General features: G+C 57.5%; 3 protein-coding genes across 10 annotated transcripts in view; all 3 read left to right on the top strand.

Annotated features, from left to right (window-relative positions):
* Positions 1-10,732, top strand: part of DOCK3 (dedicator of cytokinesis 3) — a 267,277-nt gene extending 256,545 nt beyond the window's left edge. For 4 of the 8 annotated variants that reach the window (XM_043886679.1, XM_043886678.1, XM_043886680.1 and 1 more), the window contains 5 exons: positions 886-1,004; positions 2,184-2,271; positions 6,287-6,409; positions 6,926-7,008; positions 7,778-10,732. In XM_043886679.1, coding sequence (XP_043742614.1) covers positions 886-1,004; positions 2,184-2,271; positions 6,287-6,409; positions 6,926-7,008; positions 7,778-8,287 — 923 coding nt within the window. In that variant the 3' untranslated portion in view covers positions 8,288-10,732. Of the gene's footprint in view, positions 1-885; positions 1,005-2,183; positions 2,272-6,286; positions 6,410-6,925; positions 7,009-7,777 lie in introns of those variants that run through there. The other 4 variants (XM_043886681.1, XM_043886677.1, XM_043886682.1 and 1 more) reach the window with 3 other exon arrangements.
* A 1,052-nt stretch (positions 10,733-11,784) lies between these two features.
* MANF (mesencephalic astrocyte derived neurotrophic factor) lies at positions 11,785-15,609 on the top strand. Its single transcript, XM_043886690.1, has 4 exons — positions 11,785-11,941; positions 12,705-12,832; positions 13,614-13,755; positions 15,176-15,609. The coding sequence occupies exons 1-4, from the start codon at positions 11,857-11,859 to the stop codon at positions 15,358-15,360; spliced, it is 540 nt and encodes a 179-aa protein (XP_043742625.1). The 5' UTR covers positions 11,785-11,856; the 3' UTR covers positions 15,361-15,609.
* A 2,087-nt stretch (positions 15,610-17,696) lies between these two features.
* On the top strand, positions 17,697-20,855 carry RBM15B (RNA binding motif protein 15B). The gene has a single exon (XM_043886689.1). It carries the CDS (start codon positions 17,826-17,828, stop codon positions 20,508-20,510), a length of 2,685 nt encoding a protein of 894 aa, XP_043742624.1. The 5' UTR covers positions 17,697-17,825; the 3' UTR covers positions 20,511-20,855.
* The last annotated feature ends 1,035 nt before the right edge of the window (positions 20,856-21,890 follow it).

Here is a 21,890-nt window from a genome sequence, read left to right as displayed (position 1 = left end):
AGGTCCCCTTGAGGACCGCTGGTTCACAGGTTCCTGGGTGTGTGACCATGGCCTGCATCGATGGGGACTAAGCCACACCACATCTGGCTTCTGTAACAGCCCCTCAATCCTGAGGGGGTCTCATAAGCAAAGAGCACGAACCAAGTCAACTCGGGAGCCTGGGTTAAGGCCCCACAAGTCCCAGAGTAGCTCCATGACTCCCGCGTTCACTGAAGGGCAAGTCTCAGAGTGAGGAGCCCCGGAGAGCCCCCTGTGTGCAGGGCCCCAGGCCCTGAGCCGCTCGGGCTAAGTCTGCAGTAAGATGGCCAGGAAGGCAGAGGCCAGGCACGGGAGGCCTGGAATCTGGGGAAAGGTGGTAGGGGCCAGCTGAGACAGGGCCAGTGGTGTCTGGAGAAGGTAAGTGTGTGGAAACCGTGTCCAGTAAAAACCGTGCCTCTCTGTTACCTAAATGTGTCTGTTTCTGTGTGATGGCTCCATTGCAAGCTGGCCTGGGCCCACACCTGGGCCCTGAGAGAGCCCAACACCCAGGCCACCCCCATTTCCCCTGAGTGCCGGAGACGCAGGGCTCCCAGGGCCCCAACTCCAACCCCCAGCTCTCCTCACGATCTGCCCCAGAGCAGGGACACGGGGCCGCGTCAGCGAGTCCACATCACCCTAGTCTGCAATGTGCCTGCCTCGGCTGGGATGCCCAGTGCAGCCCCCTCCTCCCCCACCACCACCTAACCACCAGGCTCCACTCCACTCCTCCTGTGCTTGCCGAGCTCATCCTCACCCCAGCTGCAAGGGGACGCCGACCCTGGGTCGCTGGCTCCCCGGGATGCATGCCCTCTGGGCCCTCCGTCTGTGGCGTGTCATCTGTGCGTGATTGTTCTCACTTGGTTACAGGCTCTCCCTCTCTGCCAGATAAGTACCGCCATGCCCGGGAAATGATGCTGCTGCTGCCCACGCCCCGGGACCGCCCGAGCAGCGCCATGTATCCAGCAGCCATCCTGGAGAACGGACAGGTAAGGAGCCAGCCCGCTGACCGCCCTTTGCTGCGACTGTGCTGGCCTGAACGCCCCTCATTGCCCCCGCTAGGCTTTCTGCATTGTCCATGCCTCCCTCATGCTGCCGTGAAGACCCTCCTGGATGGGAGCAGCAGTGAATGTGGGGACCAGCATCTGTACTCAGTCCAGACAGAGTACAGCTACAGGCAGAATGGCAGCAGGGTTGGACCCACCACTGTCTGTGTGGCTATCTGTCCTTCTGGCCAGCCTCCTGAACTCCTCATCTAAAAACAACCTAGCAGAGAAAACTGGTTCTTTTCTGTCCAGAGAAGGCAGTGGCAGACATGGATCTAGAGACTGGCCTTCCTCCATGTGTGCATGAAGGACATCCCTATAGGGGCAAGCTCTGCCTCTTCCATCCATCCATCCATCCATCCATCCATCCGTCTGTCCATCCGTCTGCCCGAAGCCCCTCTCTTCCCGCTGGGACCCTCCCCTCACAATTTGCAGAGCTCTGCAGATGTCCCATATGGGGCCTTGAACAAGAAGCTGCAGCGACTAGCTCTTTCCCCCATCCAGTCTACCCTGCCCTTCTCTCAGGGGCCATGAGGGTCACCTCCAGTGACCGTTACCCAGTCCCAGAGTGCCAGGACCTTCTCAGCTCCCTGTGCCTGGGCAGTTCTGCCAGGTGGAAAGAACAGGTCTGCCTGGCAGCTACCCACGGAACAGCGGGCCATGTCTGTGACCTCAGGCCTGAGTGCTGCCCTTCCCCTCACACGGGGGTGTGCGTGCGGGGCGTCTCTAGGAGGCCAAACCTGCCAGGGCTCAGGGGTGCGACAGGTCCCTGTATGCTTCCTACCCATGGGTCTCCTGGCAGGACAGGAGGATGCAGTTAGATGCCCCCAGGTGCTGATGTCCTTGTTGGCCATGTGCGGGACAGCCTGGAGCCCAGCCAGACTCGGGGGGTGGTAGGGGAGCCCCAGACACTGCACAGTTGCACAGGGAAGGACTCGGAGCCAGACAGCATGGACGGTGTTCCAACCAGCCTGACATTCTCAGCACATCTCAAGCATGAACTGTCCCACTGCTTTGATTTTCCTGGTCTGATCCTAGAATGCCCTGGCTCCTGGGGCCCATGACACCCCCAAGATGTAACTGATTGTTGTCACCTTTTGATAACGTTTCTCCTTCCCTCAGCTGCCAAACTTCCAGCGGGCCCTGTTCCAGCAAGTGGTTGGAGCCTGCAAACCCTGCAGTGATCCCAATCTGTCTGTGGCCGAAAAAGGTACGATTCCTCTTCCCAGGTGGCAGCCTCTCCTGTCTGTCCCCATCCTGAGCATCTGACTCTTGTCCCTAAGCACCAGCTGGCCAAGGTTGAGCCATACTTTTAACACCCAGGCCAGTCTGTCTGTCCAGAGTCCTGACCAGTTCCTGTGTTCATCATTTAATCCATGTTTGGCTTGATGCTGAGATCTAGATCTTGTTTGTTTGTATCTCCGGCTCCCCAGGGCCCACCCTCTGAGATGCCCCCAGCTGCCACCTGCCCTGAGCTTACCTTCATGGAAACTCAGTGGGCACCCACTCCCCAGGGCTCCTCCCCACCAACCCCAGAATTCAGCAAGCCCTGTGGCTTTGGTCCCTCTCCACTCAGGCCCACGCGGACCTCTCCTTGTTGTTCAGAACAGACCTGTGGCCGAGCACGTCCCCAGGAATAATGAGAAGGACAAGTCATGGCAAAGTGAATTTCCCAGAGACAGTCCCAGGCACCCTGCGGGACTTCAGTCCTCCTTAACCACCCAGGCCCGCAACAGCTAAGCATCCCTTTTCCACGCTGCAAGTCCATCAGCTGTACCATGAAACCAGGCAATACTTAGAACAGAGGCTGGTTACAAAGAGTGGAGTTCTAATCTACGTTCTGCTCCACGTTCTGCTCCAGCCAGCTGATGGAAGAACCAGACTTGGGCCCATAAAACCCCAGCCCAAAGTCCCAGACATGGAGACCTGAGTTCCTTTTAACACAGGACAGTGCCCGTGTGGGGCCTATGCACAGCCCACCTGCCACGCACAAGCAGGCCGAGCATATCGGCCCCTCTCCCTGCAGGTCCCCCTCCCCCTCCTCCGCGGGGTAAGTTGAGGGCACTCTTAGGCCCTAGCAATACGACCTGCTGGCCCATCAGGACGTGTCCCTCCAAAGCCGCTGTCATGTGGTCATCACACCTCCTCACCACGTGCCGTCTGCTGTCTGCTGTCCCCACTGTCACTGCTCCTCCCTTGCTCAGCGTGGAGGACGCGCCTCCGCATCCCGTTTGAGACCATACCCAGCTCCATGACCTCAGTGCCTGGGAGGCCTCAGTGCCGGGTGCTCGACCACAGCAGGCGTGGAGATAAGATTCTGGCTGAAGACGCCTTCTTAGCCTCTGAGTTGCACATCCCCAAAACACGTGGCTTTCCTGGACCCCTGTACTTGTGCCCCCAAACTGAGCGCTTTTGTGGCTTTGAAGGCCGGGAACCACAGCAGCTTCTCTTTGCCTGAGTTGTGGAGCAGTCGCAGATCTAGCCAAGAGCTCAGAGCTCAGATCTAGCAGACGGGCTCAGAGCTCAAGTGGGTGCTGGCGGCCAGACCAGGACCTAACGCCCACCAGACCCAGAAGAGCTTCAGGCTTCAGACCGAGCTGCAGCAAGAAGCCCGGATATGCCCACCCACTGTGTGTGGGGAGGAAAGAGGGTTGTCTCAGAGCCAAGGCTGAGCCCAGAGCAAGCGCATTTGAGCCACAGGCCAGAGCTTAGTAGGCAATGGGCTAGCTAGACATTTGCCTTGGGGGACCCAGAGCCAGAGTTATAACTCCTCAGGTCTCTGCTGGCTCCTCCAGAGCAGGAGCTGTGGGCACTTGTCACCATTCTCTCGTCGGGATCTTGAGTCCCACGAGGGCTCCACTTCTCACCTTCGTGGATCTCTTTCCCAGGCAGTGACTCCCAGACCAGGCCAGCTGACCCTCAAGGCTGCTGTGCACAGGGGACCTCAGACTGGTGGTGGTCCACAGCAGAGAGAGAAAAGGCCAGGACACAGCGGGCATCGCCGCTCTTCTCCTAGGATAGGTGCTGCATCTAAGATTCTCCACTAACCGCTATGCACTGGTGTGTGTGCGTGCATACTCACTCACGGCCGACTCTTTGCAACCCCATGGACTGTCGCCCGCCAGGCTCCTCTTTCCATGGGATTTTACAGGCAAGGATACTGGAGTGGGTTGCATTTCCTTCTCCAGGGGATCTTCCCGACCCAGGGATCAAACCCTTCATCTTTTGCATCTCTGGCATTGGCAGGCAGGTTCTTTACCACTGAGCTACCCAGGAAGCCCTGGTGCTGTATGGCAGAGGTTCACTGGCCTCACTGGTCAACAGGAGGCCGAGGGTAAGCTGGATGATTTCTGGTTGACATGGAGTGACTCTGGTGGGTGCCTTTTGTAAACCACTGCAGCCTTACCAGCTTTCTTCCCCTCTAGCGTTCCTGCCTGCTGTTTCCTTTGGGCGCTTGTGGGTGAATTTGTGCAGTCCCACTCTTCTTCTAGGGCCAGGATGTGCACATGAGCACTCAGGCTGTCAGAGCCCCTTTGGGGAAGCTACCCAGACGTGCCTCCAAGCTTCTTACTCCTCGAGGTGTGATGGCTTTTCGTGGAGATGGAACTTTTCCTTTGCAGGAGAGGGCGCCTCACTGCTGAGGACCAGGAAGCTCCTGCCGCATCTTGGGGAGAGCCTGTATGAGAGTAGGCCTGTCCTGGTCTCAGGGTGGCTCAGGCTGTCTGGGGAAGGCTTTCTGGTGGAATCCATCTGGCACTCACCAGACAGAATGCCTGTCCACCCAGTCACTGCCTCTCCTCCCTTCCGCCCCCGCTGCTGTCAGCCAGTCTGTGAGACTGAGCCACGTTCCTGAGACGGGAGGCTGTGAGGCAGCTGAGTTCTAGTCTGACGTTCTTCACCAGCGAGGAGGACCAGGGTGGACATCCCCCAGCACCTCATCCTTCGACCATGTGGGGCCCAGCCCCTCCTGGCCACATCCTCCTGAAAGGCCAGGCTCCTTCCTTCCCAGAGCCTCTCAGGTGCCCTTTAGGCAATGGCTTTGCATTCCCCACTCAGGACCTGGAGTGGGAAAAGCCCAGTCCCCAGCCTCCTCAACGCCCCCTTTAGCTGTGACTGCCTCAAAACAAAGCCAGTGGGTCAGCCGCTTGTCTCTCGATACTGCGAGCTCCGTCAGAAAAAGGGCATAGTTCTCATCAGTGGCAGTGGTTCTCTAGCAGTTGACCAGTGGCATTCACATATCTGCTGCTGCTCCTCAGACCCCGCGGTCCGGCCGTTCCTCCTTTCCCCTCCCCTCCTACAGTCCTTCACCTCAGCTGTTGCTGAAGGGCCACTGTTCCAGCCCTGGACTCCTTCCCGTCCACAGATGGACACCCTGTGTTACTCTTCGTCCAGGGCCCACTCTATCCATGGCATCCATGACATGTGGGGGCCAGTACCTGGGCCTCTATATGCTTCAAAGCACCCAGGGGCTCCACCGCCCTCCCTCCTCTCTGGAAGCAGAGGTCCCTGCTGGACCCAGCCTGACCCCTGGCTTCGTATTCTTTGCCGCAGCAGGCACCGTATGAACACCAGTCCTGCCTAGAAAACTCCCGAGCATCCCAGGCCCAGCCAGTGGGCTCAGAAGCAGCAGAGGTGGGCAGAGCTTGTAGTTTACCACAGGCTCTTTAAGGGCCCAGGCCGTGCACCAGCTGTGGACACAGGCATCTTCTGCTGCCCACCCATCCTGCTCCCTGCTTCCCCATGGGGCCAGGCCCTAGGAGGGCCCTGACTCTTGACTTTGGTCAGAAGCCGCAGGGGTGCGCGGGCACACCTGTTCTCGCACGTGCTCACTCACCTGCACTCTCCCTCTCCCTCTCTTCTGTCAGTCTTACCAGCCTGTTCCACGCTCCTCACCTCTTCTGTTCTCTTTTCTCCTCCTGGCAAGGCCAGGAGGCTGCCTCCTTGCTCTTCCTTCCTCTTGGCTTGCCTCCTGCCAAGTACTTTTCAGACAGCAGCTGACTCAGTAGCCATCCTCTTCAGTGGCGTCTGCCCCCGCCACTCTCCCCATGGGCCACCGCCATGTCTTGCTTGGCCAGTGTTTTCTGTCTCAGGAGCTGGCATGCCATGCCCATGTGCTGTACCAAGTTCATACCTGGAGAAGTCCCAGGTGGTAGTAGAGGACTTCCCCCCTCAGAGGCTGGCTCGAGAAGTAACCTCCCTTCATGCCATCTGTTTTCGCCCTTCAGCGGTGCCAGCAGCCCCCAGCAGCTGGAGCCTGGATAGCGGAGCCCGAGAGGCCCAGCCCTTCCTGTCTGCCCACACGGGGTGCATCCTGGCCCCCCCAGTGCCTCCCCGAAGCCTGCTGCATGGTAAGAAGACCTCCAGCGGGTCCCCCAGGTAGTCCCCAGTCTCAGATCCTGCTCAGGGGTGAGGGCAGGAGCCCTCCGGGCTGAGAAGACCAGCCGACTCCACTGAGGAAAGAAACCCCCCACCGCAGCCTTGGAGTCAGTGAGGTCTCCAGGTGCAGCAGGTACACTCAGTAAGGCCTTTCTGAGCGCGGAGGCTGAAGACGTCGGAAGTGACTGTGCCCAGCGCGAGACTCCCCAGGCTGTCATCGCCCACAGCAGGCAGAGGGCCGCTGCTGTCTGTGGTCTGTCGTTCTGTGGGCTCTGATGCGCTCAGACTTCTCCATCTCTTGTGTGGCATGGGTGTCTTTACTCCAGCAGCCTGTGTTTTGGAGAACGTCAGTGAAGAGAGGTTTTCCCGTGGCCACCAGTGCCAAGGGGTCGCGGGAGACTCCTGTCCGTGCAGTTGGCCCCGGCAGCTCTGCTGTGATGCAGCCCGAGAAGGGCCCAGCTGAGGCTCCGCTTCTGTGTCCTCTGCAGGTCATTACTCCCTACACTTCGACGCCTTCCACCACCCCTTGGGTGACACCCCCCCAGCACTCCCCGCCCGGACCTTGCGCAAGGTAATGTTCTGAGGTGACAGCCCCCAGGCTGTGAGGGGAGAGACCCCTGAGGTCTGCCTGCCCTGTTCCTCCCGACAGCCCAGCCTGACAGAAGCTGGGGGTGTCGAGAGACATACTTGGGGTACAGGTGACGCACGTGTCCTGTAACAGATGTGATGGCGGTGGGGAGGTCAGAGGGTCCTGCAGACAGCAACACACGGCACCCAGTGTGAGCGCAAAGAGCAGTGAGAAGCCAGGGTGTAGGTATCAACACACCACAGTTCACAATGTGAGGAAATGTTAACTGTGGGAAGTCGTAGAGCACTTTAAACTGGAGTCCACTCAAAACAAGAAGCATCAGATACCAGACCTTTATGCGAAACTCATTAATTTTTCTGCAAATTGGAAAAGTCTGTCACAGATTCTAGCAGCAGAAGGCACTCATCTGGTCCATGGCCCACTAGGGTTCTTTCTGCCCTCCCCGACGGGCCTGCCGACCCAGCCCTTCTGTCTGTGACCCTACAGCCACAGCCAGAAGCCTGGGACCTGGCTTCATGGGGCACAAAGGCAGGGCCATTTTGGGGCCACAGAAATGCAGGTGATGCTGGGGCACCATAGGCTTGCTGGGGCCAGGGAGAAGGCAGGGGCTTGCTGATGGCTAAACGAGAAACATGCTGTTGATGAGTATTAAAGTTTATTAACATAGGAGACTCCTGGTCTTCTCATCCCGTGGCAGGTATGTCAGCCTGTCTGGAAAGAGGGATTCTCACGCTGCCCCCTTCTCTTTCAGTCGCCCCTGCACCCCATCCCAGCCTCCCCAACCAGCCCCCAGTCGGGCCTGGATGGCAGCAACTCTACGCTGTCTGGCAGTGCCAGCAGCGGCGTGTCTTCCCTGAGCGAGAGTAACTTTGGGCACTCCTCGGAGGCCCCTCCTCGAACCGACACCATGGACTCCATGCCAAGCCAGGCCTGGAACGCTGACGAAGACCTTGAGCCACCCTACCTCCCCGTCCACTACAGCCTCTCCGAGTCCGCCGTCCTGGACTCCATCAAGGCCCAGCCGTGCCGAAGCCACTCGGCCCCGGGATGTGTCATCCCTCAGGACCCCATGGACCCGCCTGCGCTGCCACCCAAGCCCTACCACCCCCGCCTGCCAGCCCTGGAGCACGACGAGGGTGTGCTGCTGCGAGAGGAGGCCGAGAGGCCTCGGGGCTTGCATCGCAAGGCCTCGCTGCCTCCCGGGAGCACCAAGGAAGAGCAGGCACGCATGGCCTGGGAGCACAGCCGAGGGGAACAGTGAGGGGCAGGGAGGCAGCTGGGACACCACCGTCAGTGAGCGGCTTGCCCAACCACCCCGGGTCAGAAAAGCAAGTCCCCCCGCAGAGAGTCCGAGAGGCCTGGCACTCAGGAGAGAACCGCCCCGAGTCTACGTTCTTCTACTGCCGTGAACTCGTGTGTTGCCATGTGCAGAGGCCACAGCAGCATGAAGGGTTGTGGCTTCTCTTTTTATTTCATTTTCTACATTTCCATTTCTATGGGTTTTCCTCTTTCCTTTGTGCAGTAGATGCTGTCTTCCTCCTGCAGTTTCAGACCACAAGGAGCTAGATGGAGGTACTGCACCACAGAACCGCTTCGCGGGGCCCCTGGGGCAGGAGCCCAGGCCCTCCCCCCAGGGCAGCAATGCACAGAATGGAAATTGCACTAGGGACCTCTTCCTTTGCTGCGTAGACAGAAGAGCTAATGGTTGTATTCAGGGATTGCAGGGACCACGTGGACTATGCCACAGGTGGACAAGGGGGCTACAAGCCATTTTGCACAAATGCCTGCCCACCTGCCTGCTCTTCCATCCAGGAGTGTGCCCCTGAGGAGCTGGCGAGGCCAACCTGCTGGCACAGGCATGGGACAGCCTAACTGCACGCCCAGGGTGCACTGCCAGGCTTCCGTGGGCCAGCCCTGCCTCCTCCTCTACTTTGGATTTCCCGTCCATCGTTTTTATTTCTGACTCTTCGCTCCCCTCCACTCTTAACATACCCCATGCCCTGCTGGAGGCCCGTGGTGCATGGATCTGCAGTGGTCTCCTAGCCTCTGGAGCTTGAGTGGGGGTTGGAGCCAGAGGGACTGCCCTCACCACCTTCCTCCCCGGGCCCAGGCAGCCATGTGTTGCGAGACAAGCTGATAGAGGAGTGAGGCTGGGGTGTGGCAGGGCCGGAAATCCTCTGAGCTTTCAGAAGTGGCCAGCATGCCTGTCCTCCAGCTCCTGAATCAGGGATTTTCAGCACTACCTCTGAGCAGCCGGGTGGCTGCCCAGCCAGGCTCCGAAGGCCTGAGGACTTGCAATCAGGTTCAGCAAGTTCCTGGGTAAAAAGGACAGTTGGCAGGGAGGGGGACTCCTCCTAGAAGCAGAAAGCCACGCAGGTTGAATTATCCCCTCCCAGGAGCCAAGTGCACGATCCCAGCTCCAGGCCCATGGGACCACCACTCAGGGTTCAGGGTGAGCAAGAGGGCAGTTTCTCCAGCCTCCGCAGTCTGTTGGGCAGAAGGCAGTGATGTCTTTATAGGAAACTTTCAGGTCAGGGCACTGATTTTCCTCTTGGTTTATTAGTTGGGGGAATAGGGTGGGGTGGCAATAGTATTTTACCAGGGTGCTTCTAAGTTACTTTTAAAAACTTTACAAAACATTTATTTGCTTGAGTTCACAACTTGACAGTCACGAGGCTGCCTTCTCCTTGCTGAGCAGGTACGTTCTCCCTTAGCTCCTCTTCCACTGGCCCATCTGACTTCCCTGGTTAGGGTGTCTTTCACCTGTAAACAAATGCCAACTTGTTTAACAGGAATGCCAGCAAGTAATTTATGAGCTAAGATGGGGGGCCACGTTACCTTCAGGGAGGCTGGGAGTATTTTATCACCAGTGTGGGTCCTGATACTTGAAGGGTGACTCCAAGCAGAGTGGGTCAGTCCAGGCAGGCCTGAACCATCTGGTGTTCCCAAGTGTAACAGTCGGGGACTAGCTTTGGATTTCTTAGATAGTTCACATTTTTGGTTTTGGGGCACTCCTGAACCTCAGTCCCTGGACAAGGCAGTCCTCATGTAAGAACACCTTCCTTCTCCACCTGGGGGCATGGGAGGGTAGAGAGGAGAGTGTGGGTTCCTTTGGTCTTGCCTTCTGCAGGGTGAGCCAGGTTTGTTTTCCCTCTCCATTTTTCCCAAATTCAATGAAAAGGACATATTCCAAATCCCCTTCCTTGGAGAATCAGCCAGTCTGAAGGGAAGTGGGAGGCCAGAGATGAGAATTCTCTGAAAAGATTGTGAAATACTGATTTTCATTCTTTCAAGCTTATTTGTAAATACCTATTTGAATGCTGTGTATTTGTACAGGAATTTGAGCAAAAAATGTATAGAGTGTGCTGTCCAATTGGTATTCAGCCCTATAAATGTGTTTTTAACCTCTGGCATTCTGTGCTTATTTAAAATAAGAAAACTTCTAACCATTTCTTTTGTGTATTTATGTTTAAAATAAGAAGTGACTTAATGGTCTTACCTGTATCAGAAAGCAAAGTTAAAAGAAAAAAAAAAAATTTGTACTAGTGTCCCAAAAAAGTATTTTACTGTATATATTGTGGTAGCATGTTCTCAATCCAGCAAGTAATGTGAAATTTTAGATGTAAATATCTGCCACTTGCCTTCCCCCCTTTCCCCACTCCCTTGACTGCTGTTATGTGAATTAAAGATGAATTCCTGATACTGACCCACTGACTTCACTGACTGGGAGGGAGCAGCGCAAAGTGCCCCCTCCAACCCTTGCCGCTGGGCTCCAAGCCCTTTCAGCCCCATAGAAATCTCTTCTCCGTCCTGAGCACAGAGCCAACCTTTCCCACGTCCGGCCTTCAAGCACAGGGAGCCAAGACTTGCACCGGGAAGGAGGGCAGCCGAGGGCCCAGAGCGCTCAGCTGGAAAGCAAGAGAGCGAGAACCAGCCGCCTCGGCCAGGCTCCCGAGGCTTGTGAGTAAAAGGGGGAAGAAGGGGTCTTCCCGGGGGGGGGGGGGGGGGGGGTTGCAAACCTCCGAAGCCGCCAATCTCCCAAGTAAGGCGGGATGCTTACGATCTCAAAGCCAGGCAACCAGTCCCGGCCCGGGCTCCCCTCTGAGCTCTGGGAAGACAGCCTGGAGGGGAGCCCCTCCTACGGGCAACCCCTCCTACCCGACATCTGTCCACCCCGACCGGGTCCTCCTGTCGACCTGTCGGAGCAATCCGGGCTCTCCTCAGCGGTTCCCCAAAGGCTGGTTCCCCAGCCCACGTGGTTCCTTAAGAAAAAGGAAAGAAATCTCTTCAGAGCCTTGCCTGCGGCCGGCTGCCCTCCCTGCCTGTTGGGTTGCGGCTGACCACAGAGCCCCTGACCTGCACCACGAGTCGGGACCAGAGCGGAGAAGTCCGTGGGCTTCTTCGGGAGGACTTGGGGCCCAAAACAGACAGTACACAGAGCAACTGAGCAGGCGCGGGGCAGCGGCCGAATCCCACTCCAGCCTGCGGCGATCCGTCTCGGCCACAGCCTCTGCCCCTACCAAAGATGGTGACTGAGCCGCTTCCGCCGCCTCTGCAGCCGCTTCCTGCGAGCAGCCCCGGTTCAATCAGCGGTCGACAACTGTCTAGGGCGGAGGGCGGGCGATGCCACCAGCCAATAAGGAAGGGTAGCGTGGAGCCGCTCTTGTGGGCTCCGAGGCGCGTGGACCAATGGGGAAACGGTGTGTGGGAGAGCGTGGGAGGGCGCCAGCCAATAGGGAGCCACGGCGCGCGGCCGGGACCTGGGGGCTGCTTCGCACGGCGGGCGCGGTTCAGTCCGGCGAAGGCGGCGGCGGCGGAGGGTGGTGGAGGATGTGGGCCACGCACGGGCTGGCCGTGGCGCTGGCTCTGAGCGTGCTCCCGGCCAGCCGGGCGTTGCGGCCGGGTGACTGCGAAGGTAAGGCGGAGTTGGGGGTCTGAGCGCTGTGGCCGGCCTGGCGGCGGCGCTGAACCCAACCCAACCCAACCACCAGAAGGCTGAGAGGCTGGGGCTGATGCGGGCGGGGGCGGCCGGCCCCAGCGGGGTCTGCGAGAGAGGAGAGACCAACGCCGAGTCTAGAAAACATTTCCTGGGCCTAAAAAACATTGTTCCGACGAGAACGTTAGGACTAGATCGTACAGACAGTTTGGCCTGAAACTGAGATAACGCCGGAGTTTTGGTCCTTAACCATCACTGGGCAGAGGCTCCTGGGAGCGGTTCTGGCCCAGGTTGGGGAGTCTTGAGGGCCGCCCGTGGGCACCGCGCCTGGTGTGATAGGGTTGCAAAGATTCATGTTGGGGTTCGGTGTTGCATTTGGGAATGAGTAGCATTTGCATTGGTTTTTTCTCTTCGGCCTCTAGTTTGTCCATTTATGAGGTCACAGTGAGCCTAGCTCAAGGACACGTGTTCAATCTCGGTTTAAACTTTATGGAAAGAGCAGATAGGGGCCATTTGTGGGTCATTAGGTGATGCTCGTTCCCCGCATCCCCTGGGTGTACTCGGGGACCCAGCAACCCGGAGCACGGTTCTGTCTACCTGTGGGCACCCGAGAAAATCCGGTGGCAGAAAAACTCCCCTTTCTCCGTGTCTCCTATTTAAAATTGCTGCTGGAGTTCCCGCCTGGTGAATTGGCCTGCAATTTGGTGATGACTGGAGCATCTTCCTTCTTTCTCTTTTCCAGTTTGTATTTCTTATCTGGGAAGATTTTACCAGGACCTCAAAGACAGAGATGTCACATTCTCTCCAGCCTCTATTGAAAAAGAACTTATAAAGTTCTGCCGTGAAGCTAGAGGCAAAGAGAATCGGTTGGTAAGTAGCTGTTTGGCCCTCCCCAGGCTGGCCCTTGCCAGCGTTTTAAGTATCCACTTCCCAGGCCTGGAAGTACAAGACCCCGCCCACTTGTCTATTGAGGAGGCCAGCTGTTCCTGTCAGTGAACTAATGTGGGTCTGAAGTGCTTTCTGTATTTGGCCATTGGGATGTTATTCTCTTAGTGTTGATTAAGCACCTACTGTGTGCTGGACACCGGAAATACCAGGGGAGAGTAGTGACAGGCAAATGATGCAGTGGGATGCAAGTTGTGCAGAAAATGGACCAGGAGGGTATGGTAGAGAGGGTAGGCACTAACTTAGACAGTAGTCAAGAATTTTTCTGAGACAGGGTCATCATTATGGAGGGGGAAAGAACCTTACAGGCAGAGGGAACAGCCAATGTGAGTGCCCAGAGGCCAGAGCAATCTTGGCATGAGTGAGGACCGGTGATGATGACGGAATGGGCACAGGGGAGGCTAGGGCTGAATTAAGGACAAGAGCCCTAATGAAACAATAGTTTTGGTAACCTCAGCTTCCCTGGCAGTCTCTGGTTTGTCTTTCTGTTTAAAGGTTTGAACCTTGGTGACTTTTAAATTCATCTGGTGGCTGTCAGCTCTGGGACCAAGTGTGTACTAAGAGCCTGGGGTTTATGCTCAATCTGACTGCCAGTACAGATGGGGCGTGGGAAAATGAGGTCCTGGCAGAGACAGAAGATGTGTGCCTTGGAGGAGATAGCTCTCAAGGGGCACCTCCTGAAGGCCATTGTCCTTTCTTGCCACAGTGCTACTACATTGGGGCCACAGAGGATGCAGCCACCAAGATCATCAACGAGGTGTCCAAGCCCCTGTCCCACCACATCCCTGTGGAGAAGATCTGTGAGAAGCTCAAGAAGAAAGACAGTCAGATCTGTGAACTGAAGTATGGTGAGTGTGGCATTATTTAACCAACACTGAATTCTCTCTCTGCTCAGGCATTAATGAACTGTACTTTCTAGCCGGGGAAGGCAGGTGATAAACTAGAAACTTCATGAGTGAGTTACGTAGCAAGGTTGGTGGTGGTAAATGGGCAGGGGCACAGACTCAACCTTGCATCCTGGTGGGTGGAGGTCAGAAGAGGCCTCAGTGAAAGTGCAAGTCGCTCTGTCGTGTCTGACGCTTTGCCACTCCATGGACTGTACAGTCCATGGAATTCTCCAGGCCAGAATACTGGAGTGGGTAACCTTTCCCTTCTCCAGGGGCTCTTCCCAACCCAGGGATCAAACCCAGGTCTCCCACATTGCAGGCGGATTCCTTACCAGCTGAGCTCACACAAGGGAAGCCCAAGAATACTGGAGTGGGTAGCCTATCCCTCCTCCAGCAGATCTGCCCAACCCAGGAGTCAAACTGGGGTCTCCTGCATTGCAGGTGGCTTCTTTACCAACTGAGCTGTCAGGGAAGCCCAGGAGGTGACATTTCAACAGACTTTGAAAAGGAAGTGGGGGATTAGCCACTGGCACAGCTAAGGGAAGAGCATTACAGGCAGATGCAAAAGCAGCCAGTGCCATGATGGGTGGGCAGATCATAGAGGGCCTTGCATGTTGGTGAAGATTTGGGTTTTAGTCTGAGGGAAGATGAGAATGTTGGGATTTGAGCAGAGAAGGGATGTTGTCTGACTTGGCTTTAACAGGCTTGTCCTGACTGCACACTCTGAAGGCTGAGTGACTTTTACTATTTTGAAAAGAACAGCTGTGTCCCAACAGGAAAGCCTAAGGTTATGGGCACACAGCATCTCTTTTGCCGAAGAAGTTTCCAGTGGGAAAAACAGTTCAGGTCTTCAGAAAGAATCGGGTTGAGGAAGAGTTGTTCTCTTCCATAAAACTGAGACAGCACCAGCATGTTTTACCATGAATTGAGTGTCCAAGGCCTGCGTTTTACCCTGTTGTGTCAAGGATAACTGGTCTTCTGAGAGTGATCCTAGTTTAGTGCTTCTGGCACAGATCTCTCTGTGATCACAGGTGGTCATGGAGAGTAAGCTCCTAACTCAAGAGCCCGACCAGGGTCTGTGTTAGGAAACAGGCCAAGGGGTCTGTCTGCTCTGTCGCCCTAGAACTGTCATTCTCTAGTGCCGTGAGCTCTACGGTGACTGTTTAGTAAGAGGCACTTGGCATGGGCGCCATCTTCCTCCTAGAAGGTTCCTTCTGTAGGGACCACATGGCCTCCATGTGTCCGTGCTGACACCTGCATGTGTCTCTCCCCTACAGTCAGTAGGTCTGCTTGTTTTAAGTGACAGTTTGGCTGTGCAAGGACTGTTGGGGTCCACAGTTGCTCCCACCCAGCTGGTTATTCTCCCTGCTCTCTCCTCCAGACAAACAGATTGACCTGAGCACAGTGGACCTGAAGAAGCTCCGAGTTAAAGAGCTAAAGAAGATCCTGGACGACTGGGGGGAGACGTGCAAAGGCTGTGCGGAGAAGTCTGACTACATCCGGAAGATTAATGAACTGATGCCTAAATATGCTCCCAAGGCAGCTAGTTCACGGACTGATTTGTAGTCGGCTCGATCCCTGCTGCTCCTGAGGGGGAAAACACTTCATTTGTGTCTACCCCAAACAGCCTTTTTGTAATTTATTTTTTAGGCAGGCTCCTGACAAAGTCAGGTGTGAAGCCTGGAGCTTTCCTGATGATGCTGGGTCTACAGCGTCCCCTTGGGGGAGATTCACTTTGTTCTGTTGCCGATTTACTCTAGGACTTCAAAGTATGTCTGGGATTTTTTTATTAAAGGAAGAAAATTTCTAGCTGTCCTTGAAGAATTAAAGTGAATACTGAAATAGGGTTTTACCCATGATGAAGATTTCACCGGTTTATGCTTTCCGGTTTACAGAGAGTCTTCAGGTGTATTCACATTTGTCCTTCAACCACCAGTCAATGCTGGGATGCCAGGACAGGACAGGGGCCTGTGGGGCTCTGCAAGAGTGGAGGGAGGAGGTGGGGCTTGATACCCCTGGCCCACAGGGACTGTCCAGAGATGGGGCTGGGTTGCAAGCAAGACTGAGGTTTAATGCAGTTTCCTGCAACGATGACGTCAATAACTGAGTATGTTCAGTACTGTCACATTTCTGAAGCTCCTCATGGCCTGGCTACCTCCATCAGTCACTATCCAGATCTGGCCATCTACTTGTTCAACTCAGTTTGTGGGTCCACTGTCAACCCTAAGCCTCTGGTACCTAGTTGGGGTTTTCCAAGACTGGCAGGAGTTGGTTTAACCAAGAGCCAGTGAGAGGCTGTCTTCTGCCTTTGTTTACCCAAGATAACTCTAACAGTTGAAGTCCTGAGAGGGTGGCCCTGGAGTCTGGTTTTTTAGTTGCTCTTTTGGGGGTTGGTGCCTGGGAAACCCAATGAGCAGCATGAACTGTGACTCAGTGGAGACACCTCTGCTGCTCATGCCCTCAGAGACCACCACAAGGGAAGGACTAAGAAACAGTGCTTCCTTGCTCTCACCTCAGGTCACATCATTTGTGCAGTTCCTAAATTCAAGATTGCCGACGTAAAGGGCCCCCTCAGCTGGCTGTGGGGTCCACTAATGGCTGGGAGCAGCAGGCCCACAATTTTCATGTCAGAAAAGAAAGAATGCACCTCTTAGGCCAGGTGTTCCCTATTTTGAGGAATGAGATGGGCTGTTATGGTCAGACAAGCAAAGTTTTCTGAGCCCCTGAAAGGTGTTGAGGAAATGCATGACTGGAACCAGAAATCTTAGTAGATGGAGCTGTTTCAACCTAGCAGCTGTGTTCTGGTGGCCTCTGTGTCCTGCAGGCTACACCAAACAGGGAAGACAGCCCAACTGCTACCTGAGGGTGACCCCCAAGGATATCTTTAAAAGGGTTAACTCCTTTCTGGAAGTTGCCAAGGAGACCTGGAACGTTAACAGGTGTTTCTTGTAAGACTCTTAATCTAGTGCACCTGCGTTAGCGGCTGCAGGCGCTCCTCGCAAAGGCTTCTGGTCGTGGGAGGACGGAAGACGCGCATGCGCTTTTACCCACGCCACGGTTTCTGTGGCTTAAGTTGGGTCAGGTCCTGTGAAGCCTCCGGTTAACTCTCCATGGAAAATGAAAGCCTCTCTGAGGGGGCTTGGCACCTGAACAGGATTTCCCCTTCATGTCACCACCATGGAGGTGGATACGAGAGCACTGGCCAGGGAGAGGTAAGCGTGGCAAACTGGGTAACTGCTGGGTTCGGCCTTCTCTTCGCCCTTGGTTCCGTGACCCTGCTCTTACAGCCCTCTGTACTCGAATGCCCACGCGGAGGGTGGGCCCCGTTGCTCTAAGGAGCCTAGCCTGTTCCCACCCTAGGAACCACAGGTTTTGTATTTCTGTGCCCAGCCAGGGACCCGACAGGTCTTGCCGTCTGAGTGCATAGCCACGATTCTCAAGACCTCTCGGGCGGGCTGCCACAAGTGAACCTGAACGCAGGGGATAACTCGAGATACGGGGTGTGGGTTCAGGTTGTTAATGCTGGACCCAGTCAGTAGATGCCAAGGCAGGGCTTGGGGGTGGTCACCCAAACCTAGTCCTGGGATTGAGGGAATATCCCATAAAGTTCAAGGCCTGGCGCACCCGCGCCTGCGACGCCTCTAGCCAGGAGACCAAGGCTTCTGTCCCTCTCCAGGGCTCCAGTTTCTGTGGAGCCCCGGGCCTCGGCCACGCCAGCCGCACGGTGGCGCCAGAGCTCACAGTGCGGGCGGGTTCGCCCGCTAGCCACAGGGTCACGTGGTACGGGCGGCGCGGCCCGATGACGCACGCCCGGCGCTGCCCTCGCCCCGCCCACCATGGGGGTCACGTGGGAGGCCGGCGCAGCCTGATAACGCGGCTCCCAGGCACTCAGCGCAGCTCCCGCCCCGCCCCGTCGCCGCGCCGAGTCCTTTTGTCCAAGATGGCGGCGCCGGGGGCGCTGCCTCCTCGGCCGCCGCCGCCGCCGCTGTGAGGGGCCTGCGGGCCGCCCGCCCGCCAGCCGCGCCGGCGCCATGAAGAGGCAGAGCGAGCGAGACTCCAGCCCGAGCGGGCGCGGCTCGTCATCGTCGGCCAAGCGGCCGCGGGAGCGCGAACGGGAGGCGGAGGCGGGCGGGCGGCGGGCGGCGCACAAGGCCTCGGGCGGCGCCAAGCACCCCGTTCCAACGCGGGCCCGCGACAAACCTCGCGGTAGCGGGGGCAGCGGTGGTGGGCATCGCGACGGCCGAGGCGCCGGGGACGCGAATCACCGTGCGAGCAGCGGCCGCTCCTCGGGCTCGGGCGCCGGCGGCGGGGGACGCGGTGGCAAGGCCTCAGGGGACCCAGGCGCTTCGGGCGCGTCGCCCCGCGCATCTCCGCTACCGCCACCTCCGCCGCCGCCCGGAGCCGAGCCTACGGGTCCCGGCTCCTCAGCGGCTGCACCCGAGTACAAGACGCTGCTCATCAGCAGCCTGAGCCCCGCGCTGCCCGCCGAGCACCTGGAAGATCGGCTCTTCCACCAGTTTAAGCGCTTCGGCGAGATCAGCCTGCGCCTGTCGCACACGCCTGAGCTGGGCCGCGTGGCCTACGTGAACTTCCGGCACCCGCAGGACGCGCGTGAGGCCCGCCAACACGCCCTGGCCCGCCAGCTGCTGCTCTACGACCGCCCGCTCAAGGTGGAGCCCGTGTACCTGCGAGGCGGCGGCGGCGGCGGCGGGAGCAGCCGGCGAAGCAGCAGCAGCAGCGCCGCCGCCTCCACTCCGCCCCCGGGCCCGCCCGCGCCTGCCGACCCGCTCGGCTACCTCCCGCTGCACGGCGGCTACCAGTACAAGCAGCGTTCTCTGTCCCCGGTTGCCGCCCCTCCGCTGCGGGAGCCCCGCGCCCGCCACGCTGCCGCAGCCTTTGCTCTGGATGCGGCGGCCGCCGCCGCCGCTGTAGGCCTGTCCCGGGAGCGGGCCTTGGACTACTACGGGCTGTATGACGACCGCGGGCGACCCTACGGCTACCCGGCCGTGTGCGAAGAGGACCTGATGCCCGAGGACGACCAGCGGGCCACGCGCAACCTCTTCATTGGGAACCTGGACCACAGCGTGTCAGAGGTGGAGCTGCGACGGGCTTTCGAGAAGTACGGCATCATTGAGGAGGTGGTCATCAAGAGACCCGCCCGTGGGCAGGGCGGTGCGTATGCCTTCCTGAAGTTCCAGAACCTGGACATGGCCCACCGGGCCAAGGTGGGCATGTCGGGTCGGGTGATAGGCCGCAATCCCATTAAGATAGGGTACGGCAAGGCCAACCCCACTACGCGCCTCTGGGTGGGTGGCTTGGGACCTAACACCTCACTGGCGGCTCTGGCCCGGGAGTTTGACCGTTTTGGGAGCATTCGGACCATTGATCATGTCAAGGGAGATAGCTTTGCCTACATCCAGTACGAGAGCTTGGACGCAGCCCAGGCCGCCTGTGCTAAAATGAGGGGCTTTCCCTTGGGGGGTCCGGACCGCAGGCTGCGCGTGGATTTTGCCAAAGCAGAGGAGACTCGGTATCCCCAGCAGTACCAGCCCTCCCCTCTTCCTGTGCACTATGAGCTGCTCCCAGACGGGTACACCCGGCACCGGAACCTGGATGCCGATCTGCGGGTGCGGGACAGGACCCCTCCACACCTCCTGTACTCAGATCGAGAGCGGACCTTTTTGGAAGGGGACTGGACCAGCCCCAGTAAAAGCTCTGACCGCCGAAACAGCCTCGAGGGCTATAGCCGCTCAGTGCGCAGCCGGAGTGGTGAGCGCTGGGGAGGAGATGGGGACCGGGGCCTGCCCAAGGCCTGGGAGGACAGGCGGAAGCGCCGGAGCCTCTCCAGCGATCGCGGAAGGGCCACCCACTCCCCTTACGAGGAACGGAGCAGGACCAAGGGTGGTGGGCAGCCTGCGGACCGAGGCTCCGACCGCACCCCGGAGCGTGGCCGCAAGGAAAACCATTCCAGTGAAGGGACCAAGGAGTCCGGCAGCAACTCCCTCAGCAACAGCCGACACGGGGCGGAGGAGCGGAGCCACCACCACCACCACGAGGCTCCCGACTCTTCCCACGGGAAGAAGACCCGAGAGAGCGAGCGCAATCACCGGACCACTGAGGCCGAGCCCAAGCCTCTGGAAGAGCCAAAACACGAGACCAAAAAGCTCAAGAGTCTCTCAGAGTATGCCCAGACGCTGCAGCTGGGTTGGAACGGGCTCCTGGTGTTGAAAAACAGCTGCTTCCCGACATCTATGCACATCCTAGAGGGGGACCAGGGGGTGATCAGCAGTCTCCTCAAAGACCATACTTCCGGGAGTAAGTTGACCCAGCTGAAGATTGCCCAGCGCCTTCGCCTGGACCAGCCCAAGCTCGATGAGGTCACGCGACGCATCAAGCAGGGGAGCCCCAATGGCTACGCAGTGCTCCTGGCCACCCAGGCGACCCCCAGTGGGCCTGGCTCCGAGGGGATGCCCACGGTGGAGCCTGGCCTACAGAGGCGGCTTCTCAGGAACCTGGTCTCCTACTTGAAACAGAAGCAGGCTGCAGGGGTGATCAGCCTGCCAGTGGGTGGATCCAAGGGCAGAGACAGCACGGGCATGCTCTACGCCTTCCCACCCTGTGACTTCTCACAGCAGTACCTCCAGTCAGCACTGAGGACATTGGGCAAGCTAGAGGAAGAGCACATGGTGATAGTTATAGTGAGAGACACAGCCTAGCCCAGACCTGGCCTTTGCAGCCTGTTCGTCACTAAAGCAGTTATTTTAAAATCTGACCACCGCCGCCCTGCACCCCCTGGCCCATCTTACACCCTTGATTTGAATTCTCTGCTGGGTTACTCTGTTTCATTTGGTAGGGGACCAAAGTCCTATCTCCCCATCAAAAACTAAGTTCTTAGGTTTGGGTTTTTTGTTTGGTTTTTTTTTACCGTGATGAGAAGGGGCTCCTGTCATGTTGACTTCTAGTGTATGAAATACTGTCTGCTGTGTTCTGTATTTTTTTATTTTTTGACTAACTGTATGGAAAATTGTCAGTAAAGCCTTTGTCAGAGGATGGATTTTTAATCCTGTTCAGAGTCCTGGTTTAATCACATGATTTTCTCAAAGGATGGAAGACTGTCCCCCGCTGCCTGCACATATGCCTTCCGTCATCTTTCCACTGCCCGCGTGTCCCCCCGCCCTGCTGCATTGTGCCGGTCAGCCCCCAGCTCCATTCACGGGCGTTTCTACTTTGGGCTGAGAGCAAGTGGGTTTCATATCAGACCATGCCATGCCAGCCTCCACAGGGCCCATTGCACAGGAAGGGGTTAAGCCTAAGTCTAGCCAGCCGCCGTGGTAGTTTTTGTTTTCCTGCCATGAACAATGTGTGTGTCCGTCAGATTGAACAAAGCACCTAGTTTTCAGGCCTTTTTTAAAGCAGGTGGACCTTAGCAGTCATGTGGTGTGGTAGTCATGGGAGGAGCAGCGCAATATTGGGGTCTTGGTGTCTGCGTCCAGCTTCCTTCTCTCGTTAGCCTCCCTTCTCCCCTTAATGCAGCAGCCCGGGGATACCCAGGTGGAGACGGTGCTCCTTCGGACTCCCAGGGGCACTGGTGGTCAAACGTTGGAGTGGAGCGGGAAAGCCCACTTTCCTTGGTTAATCCTTGAACTTTCCTCAGTGCTTGTGAATTGTGGCTTTTCCTGTGATGGTTCAGGGCTGGTGTGGGCCTCTGCCCGGTCAGTGGAGCAGAGTGAGGGACACGGGATCCCTGGCCTGAAGAGTTTTTGATGGCGGACAAAGGGTTAGGAAGATGCTCTTGTAAACTGACGTAACTTTCTCAGGTGGAAAGTGAGCGCTGGTACCTCGGACCTCCCGCCCTGATACTGCTGAGGTGGGGACCACTGGAAAAAGGGGTTCCTCTCTGGGGAAATGTCACAGTTGCTGAGGTGTTGGGCAGTGCTGGAAGCCAAAGCCATGCAGGCTGGGGAGAAGTGGGGAGGCACCCCCAAGCTGGGAGGGAAAGCTGGCTTGCAAACAGCCCCAAGTTCTCTGACCATGTGTCTCTACAAGCAGTATGGCCAGCTTGGCAGATGAAGCCAGCAGTGTCGGGGACCAGGGAG

This window comes from Cervus elaphus, chromosome 24 (assembly GCF_910594005.1).
Source record: "Cervus elaphus chromosome 24, mCerEla1.1, whole genome shotgun sequence".
Classification (NCBI taxonomy): Eukaryota; Metazoa; Chordata; class Mammalia; order Artiodactyla; family Cervidae; genus Cervus; species Cervus elaphus.
This window is presented reverse-complemented; position numbering and strand designations above follow the sequence as displayed.